The sequence below is a fragment of the Ixodes scapularis genome, unplaced genomic scaffold (assembly GCF_016920785.2).
Source record: "Ixodes scapularis isolate PalLabHiFi unplaced genomic scaffold, ASM1692078v2 PGA_scaffold10__122_contigs__length_95168666, whole genome shotgun sequence".
NCBI classification, from domain to species: Eukaryota; Metazoa; Arthropoda; class Arachnida; order Ixodida; family Ixodidae; genus Ixodes; species Ixodes scapularis.
Window position 1 is genome coordinate 21,017,252 of NW_024609836.1, and position 10,313 is coordinate 21,027,564.

Here is a 10,313-nt window from a genome sequence, read left to right on the forward strand (position 1 = left end):
TTGAGAAAAGTGAGCGTTGACAGGAAACAATAACCCGAAAAAGATTTACAGTTTCTTATTTTCATTTGATGCATCAAGTTCTGCGATTTTTATGTTTTCAACTTGGTTCGGGGTGTGCGTGTTAATCTAGACTCCCCCCTGCCCCGCCTGGCAGGGGGGCCGGGGGATACGCGTGGCAGGGGGACGCGCGCGGGGCAGGGTCACGTGTACCGCGTGCACGCGGGACATTTCGCTAGCAGGAAGGTGGTCACTCTAGAGATCAGTGACAAGGAGCTTTTGTGTGCAGTATTCTGTAAATCGTCTAATGAGGAAAAAAGACGTACCTTCTCCCCACTCTTCCGTCGGCCTGGACGCTGGGTCAAGCTCATTTCTAAATTCTGGACCGCGAGTGCCGCAAGTTACAAATACAGTAGCCAGAGTAAAGTAAAACGCTGCTCTAGAGGCACACACGGCTTCACGCACATTGCACTCACAAAACACATCCACACGGTGTCAAGTCTTGATAGGTATCCAAGCGTTTGAACTTTGAAGGCACAGACACTGTGGGCACAGAGGCGCAGCGCTTCGGCGTGCCAAGGAAGCTTTGACCACGCCGCGGACGCCGCGAGACAGGTGAAACTTGCTTTCAAAGAGTTGTGCTTTTTCCCTGTTGCACTACGCTTTTGTTGAAATTTCCACGTGTTTTAAACGGCTAGTCTCACGGCTTACACAGAGTTTTCGAAAATAATTCTTCGGCGAATGACGACGAACGGGTACAAAACATGCCTTCAGTACGACGCCGCCAGCCTCTGAAACACTGGCGAAAACGCAATAGCGCCACATGCAAGATGGCTGCCCGGTGGCTGCACTCGCGCTGCAGCAGTGTTCAAGCGGGCTGAGCCTTCAAAACTAATTTTCTAACAAACATACGTGTAATTCATAAAATAACTATTTAAATACATTTTTTATTTATATGTTTTGTTTTAGTGCGTGCTTACCGATTTGCTACCAGCTGCTTACCTCGTTTAATATGAGCCACTTCTCGTTTTACTTGCGCCGCGCGCACCAGCAAGTTTCGGATAATCGTCGTGGGTGCGTGCACGTTTGTTAGGTCCATGGTGTGCCCAAGAAAGTTTCCGCGAAACATTCTGGCTCCGAAAGTGTGACCTCGGCCGTGCCATCGCACAAGTAGGCGAGTCCCCGAATAAAGAGGGACATGCAGACGGACGGCGACGACGCGGCCGACGCCGACCCGTCGCCGGACGAAGCGCTCGGCTCCGCTGGTAATTTGTTGACAGAGTTTACGAGTCACGTGTGGCTCGGACAGTGGCAGTGCGCCCGGGCATGTGCCCTGACCGTCTTGCGAGCCCCCTTCTCCACCTCGGAGGATAGGTTGTTCGTCCGAGACTACGTCCGAAGCGTCGCTGCTCGACCCGGCCAATTCAGGTACGGAGATACGCCCCCCTTTTCATAGCGATTTCTTTGCTCTACAACGTGGGAGTAAAGGAACGCGATACCGCATCGAAATCGACACCGTACAAGCAGTCATCTTTTTCAACTTTATGGAGAGCTCAAGTTCGTCTGCTTCCTGCAGAGGGTTCGCGATGATGTCAGAACGCCAAGATCTTATTGGCTGATTGACATCTAGCATTAGGTCTACCCACTAGCCTTTCAATCAAAGCCAATCAGAGCTCGGCACCTTTCTGACGTCACCGCAACTCCTGCGCAAGTAGCAACTCCTTCGCCGTTTCACCTGTCCAGGGTGCAACCCTTCATGAAATATCAACCCCGATATTAGAAGCGTATCATAAGTGCCTGAAGCTCGTTTTAATAAATGTTCATTCACTCTTACACTTCACAGCGCACGGGAACAGACACGCCTCAAAAGTTAACTCCCACAAAGAAAGAACACTCATACTGTACTGACTCTCAACTGGCTGCTGCAGAACCCAGGATCTTGGGTTCAATCCGCACCCCCGCCCGTTTCGATTTGGGTGATCATCGTACCGGCGCGCGATAGTGTATCACTACTGCGTGATGCACGTTAAAGACCCCAGGCTGGAGGTTGTACTGCTCTGGCTAAATGCCTCATCTACAGCTGGGAGACTTGTCGCTCGTTAAGGCAGACCAAGTTCGAGGCTGTATAAACATACACACAACCCATTTTTTTTTCTCAACTGGCTTGAATTAGTTTTTTTATATATAAGAGTTAGAGAAGACAAAGATGAAGCTCAATACAAACCAGTGTTGAGAGCCGACACAGTGTGAGTGTTCTTTCATTGTGTGAATCAACTTTTGAGGTGTGTCCGTTCTCGTGCTCTGTGAAGTGTAAGCATAAACCACCAACTCGCCCAAGCTGAAATAATGACCAATTTTATTCACTCACTTTGCAGAATAAAATAAATACATTGAAAAAAAAAAAAAAAAAAGAAGGAAGTTTACGGCTACGTGACTTTTGGTATCTTTTTCCCCAGTCCGGTTTCGGTTTTGTGCAGTTGTATTTTTTTACTTTATTAAAGTTATATGCGACACTGCAGCGATATATTGATTGGGTAATCTTCTGACACCATGTAAAGTCGCCTGGCAAAAACTTCAAAAAAATTTTGGGGTGTGTCATGTTCTCTTTAGGCGGGCTTTCCAGCGGGCCAGGTAGTGGTTCAGAGTTTTGAAGTAGCCCAGGTTCATTTGGGCTGCCAGCTTGTGTGCGTGCTCTTGAAGCGGGCTGCAGTGTTGCTTATCGCTCGCCTGCTGCCCACTCGGTATCCAAGAAATTCACGAGTGCTTCATCGAGCTCTTCACTGAAGACTGGCCGCCTGTTGTTTATGACTCTCGTAAATTTGTTTTTCCCGTTGCACTGCTGCAGAATTGACTGGTAGTTGCTGTTTCATTTGTGACCACGTTTCCTGTCCAGCTCAATATCTCTTGCAGTTCTGCTGACTTTGTCTCCGTTCTTCTCGTGCCACTGAAGAACTTCCACCTTTCTCTTAATCGTGCAGCTGTTCCTCATGGTCGATGCTGGAAGGGAGCGCGGGTGAACAGTTGCGGGGCAGGCAGAGGGATGACTGTAGAGTTTGTTCACTTGAGCTGTTTCTCCTTTTCTTTGGCACCCTGACGTCTCGAATCTTTCCCTTCTACTTTTCCCTTATCTCGCCAATCTAACCGGACAAGTATCTTCTCTTTTGTTAGAAATAGGGTCAACGGTGCTGTTCGTGGACGGGTCATCTAAGGTTTTTCCAAAGGGGCCCTTGGACGTGTTCACGGCAGGGGCTTCCCGGGCTTTTTAACGCGAATCAAAATTAACTGTTGGGCTAGTTGGCTACACATTGTATAAAAATTCAAAAGCGCAAACACCAAGGAAAAGAAGAGGGGACAGGACAGAGCGCTTTTAGGGGTCGGCGATGTTTGGGAATTTGTTAAAAAAAGGTATTTCATCCAAACAGCTGGGTGGGCGATATTTCGGGTGGGGGTATTCTGTTGGAACTTTACGGTAGTTCCCGTCATCACCTTTTACCTACTTGGGCGACTTGGTGATTCATTCTGTATTAAAAATAGTGCACAAAGGACAAAACGGAGACACAAAAGACAAACAGAACTCTAGCTCTGTTCTTTTTTCTTGTCTCCTTTTTGTTCCTTGTCCTTTGTCCGTTGTTTTAGGGCGCAGCTCTTGTGCTATGATATTTAGGCGCCCGTTTCCGGGTTGAGCGCCGTCAGCGTTAGCTTAACCGTGCTAAATTTGGCAAGAAAATTGACGTCACGTGACTTCAACAGCAATTCAGTTTCCCCGCTAAATGTAGTGGGGAAAATGACGTCGCATGACTTGGTGTCACGTCACCTATGAACAGATTATGTTTCTCCTCTAGATTTAGCGGGAAAATTAGTCACGTGACCTTAACATCAGTTCAATTCCCCGCTAAATTTATCGGGAAAATTGACGTCGCTTGACCTCAACAGCAATTCAGTTTCCCCGCTATATTTAGCTGGGAAAATGACGTCGGATGACTTGGTGTCCAGGCACCTATGAACAATTTCACTTTGTCGGCTAGATTTAGCTGGAAAATTGATGTCTCGTGACCTAAACAGCAATTTAATTCCTTGCTAAATTTAGCGGGAAAATTGACGTAATGTGACCTCAACACCAATTCAGTTTCCCCGCTAAATTTAGTGGGGAAAATGACGTCGCATGACTTTGTGTCACGTCACCTATGAACAAATTCGGTTTCTCCACTAGGTGTAGCAGGAAAATTGACGTCGCGTGACCTCTACAGCAATTCAATTACCCGCTAATTGACGTCACGAGACCTCAACACCAATTCACTTTCCTCGCTAAATTTAGCAGGGAAAATGACATCACATGACTTGGTGTCACGTCACGTATGAGCAAATTCAGCTTCTCCGCTAGATATAGCGGGAAAATTAACGTCTCATGCAAAGGATGAGGAGGGGAAGGTACAGAGGAGGAGCAGGGGGAGAGGATGAGGAGCAGGAAAGGAGGGGAGGACGAGGAGCAGAGGAGGACGGGAGGAGTAGGAAAGGAGGGAAGACGAGGAGCAGAGGAGGACGGGAGGAGAAGAGGGTACGGAGGAGGAGGAGGGCATACCCCCCTTCTTCTCCTCAAGAGCTGTGCTCTAATTTTGCGTTACAGATTTGTAAACGTCTAATTTTTTTTATACAGCTTTTACCTACTTGTTGGCTTTTGTGGCAACCTGGCATTTTTCATATCAATTCTGCTGAATCAGTTACCAAAGTAGAGGACATGACTCAACACAAAAAAAAAAAGGTGCACTGCCAAATTTCTTTTATTTTAGATGAATTGCTTGTATGGGAGGGCCTCCTTTTTGGCACCCGTCCCTCTTTCGCTACAAAGATAAGGTTTTGTCTGCCCACGACTTGAGTAATGCCCTGCGGTACCTTCTTTGCTCAAACATGGTGCCATTCGAGCGTAAAAGTGCCGAGATTGATTGAATTGATTCATTAAAAGATTATTTGTAAGCAGCGTTTGTCACTCCAGTGGAATGAAGCAATCCCGAAACAACCTTTCTCCCGATGCTTAGAAGCTACTCCGTTAGCCTCACGGAACAGGAAATCCTGCGGCTGTTCTTCCCTCTGTAACAGACGGGCTCAAATTTCATTCTATATATTTTCTATTTCTTTATTCTCTATCTTGCTATTTATTTTTTCTTTCTTTATTTATTTTCTCTTGTCTTTGTAATGCCAAAGGCATTACTGAGAGGAGGGTGGCACTGTAACATATAAATGCAAAGAATGAATATGCAAAATTACGAAATTAGTGCAAAATGTCATTCAACAAATTCTAACGTAGTAGTGTTGTAATATGACTCTGGGAAGGTGATTCCAATTAATGGAGGGGCAGGGAGGCATTAAAAGTAGATGTCGTGCAACAAGGGACCCTAACATTTAGTTTGACTGGTGCATGATGACATGTAAGGTGGTTCTGAAAACAGCACTTGAAGTGTTGGTTGAGAGTGATAAATCTTGTCAAAACAAACATAGGCAAGATTTTCTTTTTTCCTGAAAAGACAGGCAAGGGTTTCATACAGGTGATGCTAGCTGTGCTCTGATAGCTAGACCAAATGCCATGGTCTGGGCAAAATAGTTCAAATATACCTTAGCACATGGTTATGTGTGAGTCATCCCCGAGCTGAAAATGGTGCATAAAAGGACCGGGAAGGCACCCCCATGTCCTCTTTCTGGCTGCCCCTTCCCCTCACGCTCCTCTCCAACCCATCAGTGTAGCTAATTTTTAAAGTAATCGAAATGCCCAGGTGCGATTTTGTTAGGTCACGGTCAGGAACTACTCTCGAAGACAAGAATTGCCGAGTTTGAAAGGCGAGGCCCCTTGTGCTCGAATGAGCGGTTTCTAACGCCTTCGCTCCTCGCAGTACGTCTGCCAACCCGCTGTTGCTGTCGCCGAATCATCTCAGCTGGCTCGCATGTTCCTTCCTGGAGGACAACTACCCCGAGGTTTGTAAGCGCCTGCGACGTCCACTTGATGTCGCGTGTGCATGCCGCTTGGAGAGACACTCCCGCATTTCTTTGAAGTGCCTCCATAGCACTTGCCTGTCACAAAACAAACAGAGGAAAAATAAACAGTTTACCTTTTGGCAATCATTTGAGAGTCTAAAAAATGGGCTCCTATTTGTAGCTTGACAATAAGGCAAACAACAACGCGAGGTTAAAAAGAAAGGGGGAAGACACATCAATTGAATTGAAAATGTTATGCAGTGTCAAGTATGGCAGTTTTGTTAAGGGAAAGTGACATCAATTTCTAAGGATGCCATATGTTGTAGTAGTTCCGGAAGTGTATGCTGAACTCTCAGACTTGCAAAATTGGTGCGTGATTTGGGAATATGCCATGAATGAGTGGGCTTGATATTGATAAACTGTGCAAATGAGGTTCAGCGAGGTTGAGGAAAAACCTCAAACTTAGCTTTTATGGCAGACTGATAACTCAATGTTAATTATGGGAAATAAAATTTTGATATACATCTGTTGTGGTCAACTTACGAAATAGTGGTGATGACAGGCATATTGAAGGAAGATTAGCCTACTGCTGGAAGAGCTTTTTTCTCTTACATATGGAGTATATTTAGATTGGTTTAACCAGTTAAAGCATATTTCGGAATACCCCGACAACAATTTTCGTAGGTTCAGTTGTACATGGTAAATAAAAACAATGCAAAAGACGAGAACAGAAGAAGAGTAATTCGACGAGACAGCACTGTTTTAGTAAACACCGCTTAGAACTATTCCTTGACGTTCGTAACTAATGAAACTCTCGTTAGTTTTTCTCTGCATGCAATGGTAGTCGTGGGAGAAATGTATAAAAAATGAATGGCGTTCACTCGTGTGGTAAGCTGGTGAGTTGGTAAATGTTGAACATGATGAAACATCACGCACAAAGAAACAAGAAAAAAAAAAAAGGAACACAGAACCCAGGCAGGCACATATTCATAACTCTGGTATATTAAGTGAAGAAAGGAAAGATGAAGCAAAATTCATTCATGACAGGGGACACCGGCACCAGGGGGAGTACGGTTCAGTCAAAGCCATATGATCACAAAAAGGCAACTTCTTTATTTGGCTGTGACTGAACTGTATTCCCTCAGGTGCTGGTGTCCCCTGTTGTGAATGAATCTTGCTTCGTCTTTCCTTTCTTTGCCTAATATATCAGAGTTGTGAGTATGCACCTGTGTGTTCTCTGTGTTCCTTCCTCTTTTTTCTTGTTTTCTTGCGCGCAATTTTTCATCGCATCGCTGCCAGAGCAAGCAGCCACGTGACCCGGAGCCGATCATATGTGGCCAGCGTTTATTGTAGCCACTTGCTGGGTTTGGCAAATCGCGGGTCACACACCGATTTCCACACATTGTTAAGGTTCGTCTATTCCCGTCATTATGGAGACTGCACAAGCACGTCGAGGCATTGATTGTCACGAGCCCAAATCAAACGCTCCCTCGGTGCTCGCGTCCACTGCATGAGCCACATTTAAGTATTGTCGCCTCTGGGACGCAAAGCTCGATGACGAAGTCCCAGGTATCACATTGTTGACAGTACCAACAATGGGATCGCCTCAACATCTCAATGTTGCAAAGGAGAGACAGAGATAAAACGTCCGCTCGTATCCTTGACATTATGGGTTGACGAAGAAGCTTTTTGGTCAGTGGCTTTGCGTGCAAGTATTGACGACTCCGGCGAAACCGATGCCGCGTAGCAGCACAGCCGAGAAGCTTAGGAGAGGAGGTCGTTTCGACTTTGTAGTCTGCCATTGCTGCTTGGTTCCCGTAGGCAGCAGAGAAACAAACATTGTTTCCAGTAATTATTTTTATGCTTCCGCCGTGTCATTCCTACGAACTGACTAAAAGGAGGTCTCTACCGTCGAAAAATCGCTTTGCTTTCATATGTAACACCCATTTTACGCTCCAGTGCACAAAATTTATGGTGGTCCACGTGCTGAACGATGCAAACGACCTCCTTTCGTCCGCCATTTTGCCTAACATGCGCGCCCCCTATAGTTCGCTGGAGTCGCGAATACTTGGATCCCACTTGTTCTGGTAAGCTTGTGTAAAGTGAGAGATCTTCCTAGCCATTGCTCCTGTAATTAACAAACTGTTTGCTTTCTCCTTTCCCATCATCAGGAGGCGATTGCAGAACTGAAACACGACGCAGAGTTCCGAGTGCTCCTCTCCACTTTTGCTGCGGATCTTCCCGACGCGTGCCGCGAGGTTTAGTCTTTTTTTGATCTTTTTGTCATTGCTCGCAAGCACTGTAGAAAGTGCGGGTCCTCGCTCGTGGCACTGGGGGGAGTGCTTGCATGGGCACCTGTTGATGTTGTGCGTGTCGCATACTTTGCTGGCAGGCCTTGACAAGTGCATGTGGGTTTGTGAAACGTATAGTTAACGGGAAGTCTATTTGCAAAAATACGGCGTGTTCCGAAACTATGAGCTTCTTAAGCCGCAAAAATAAAATATGCGTCGCGGAATGCTCAGTTTCCGCCCAAATGGAGCACTAATGGTCTGGACCGGCGGCCATAGTTTCAGAACTTGCAGTTATCTTACTCAAAAGTATTTACTGATTTTGTGAGACTTCCAGGGAAAAACAGGGCCCGTTATCGGCAGTTTCTGCCAATCAGCCCCGCGCATTCGTGTACTTTGTCAGCCACCATTTTACCGTAGAAAATGTCTCAAAATCGCCTATAAAAATAAGATAGGTTGCTCCGAAACTTTGGCACCTGTTTGGACCACTATCGCTATATTTGGGCAGAAACCGAAGCTTCCACGAAGCATAGTTCATTTTCGCGCTGAAAAAGAACTCCGTAAATAGTTCTTTTGTGGGATGTAGAATGAGCAACGGGGATGCCCCGAAAGCTTTCAGGTAGGCTGGCATTATTTTTGCTCGTACCAGGTATCGGAGTCTTAAAATGAGAGTGCCAAAAGGTGACCTCTATTTTCCTCTAGTCATTTTGTTTGTATGTAAATATATGTGCGAGATGGAGGTGCCCCTTGTACCTGGGTTAAATTTATACCGTGAGCTTCCGAAGGATTGCCTCCCCTAAAGTTGGACGGGGAGGTTCCAGGCTGTGAATTAGACACGAGTGCTGGGCTCGGCCAGGAAGCAAGTGCCAGCTAAATATCCGTGACCCGTGCGGTCGGAAACCAATGCACGTTTGGGACGGACCACGAGGACGCCGACTGAAGCCCATCTTGTTCGCGAAGACACACCCGGCACGACGCAGGACTGGCTAAGGTCGCACCTTTTGATGCACAGGGGTGTGACATCTGCGCCAATTGCTTCATTTTGATACAAACCCAGTTTTCTGTGCCTAGTTACGCAAGAAACGTTAAATCGGTCGAAATTGTGCCACACTATGCCAAAGTAACTCGGGAAAAAAAAAAAAAAAGTTTGCGGCGATGCTAGATTTACCGGGAAACGAGACCTTGGTTGGTAACATTTAATCTCGTCGTAGTAAAATACACAACGCGGGTAGAAGGTGGCGCAAGCAACCGTCGGGATTCGAAGGTTTCAGCTGTAGTACCCTTCTATACCTATGATACGTGGTCTTTTCCCGATTTTCCGCTGTCATTTGTGACTGCATGCTACCGGTGCGCTGTCATGCGGTCTCGCTGTCGGGCCGCGGGAGGTACGACTCACAGGCTATCATTTTGAGGAAACCTAAGTATCTGTTTCGTTTTGAGAGCAAACCTTTTCTTAACCCTTTCATGGTCGCATTTTTTGTCCAAAGATGCGCCCCCGTGGTCGGGTTTTTTCACTCGATGTGATAGCAAAGAGTATACACTAGTTTATTGTCGCATAAAAAAAATGTAAGACTTAAAATAAATAGTACACACGCTTCAAAATATCTGCGGCACACTCGCTGGAGGCTGAACAAAACAAAAAAGACTAAAACTTCGACGCACCCGCTTCTGAGACGGTCTAGCAGACGGTGCGGCTGTGTGTCCGACTCCGGACTCCGAACCGAGCTGGTTTCCAGTTGTTTGTGGGATGTCGAATTGTCATCCGACTCGGAGTCCGACAAGGGTTCAAAGTCTGAACCCGAAGAGCCATCGCTCCAATCTCCACTACGCTACCCCTGAGCAGCCAGCACGGGTGGCCGTCTTCAAAGTATCACTTGCACAGAGCGTCCAGTTTCGCGATTTCAAAAAGCCGCGCCCAAACAAACTCAACCGGAGTTATAGGGTCGTAGCTCCCTACGAACCCAACAGATGGCAGCACGTCCCCGCGAACGCGCCCGTTCAAGCAGAGGCGCGAATTTTTGAATGAGCAGTCGCAGACGTGCCGGTACGTCAGCAACCATGCGG

General features: G+C 46.6%; 1 protein-coding gene across 1 annotated transcript; it reads left to right on the forward strand.

The window, feature by feature from the left end:
* The first annotated feature begins 1,105 nt into the window (after window positions 1-1,105).
* On the forward strand, window positions 1,106-8,225 carry LOC120836344. Its single transcript, XM_040222832.3, has 3 exons — window positions 1,106-1,425; window positions 5,880-5,961; window positions 8,133-8,225. The coding sequence occupies exons 1-3, from the start codon at window positions 1,196-1,198 to the stop codon at window positions 8,223-8,225; spliced, it is 405 nt and encodes a 134-aa protein (XP_040078766.1). The 5' UTR covers window positions 1,106-1,195.
* Window positions 8,226-10,313: the final 2,088 nt, after the last annotated feature.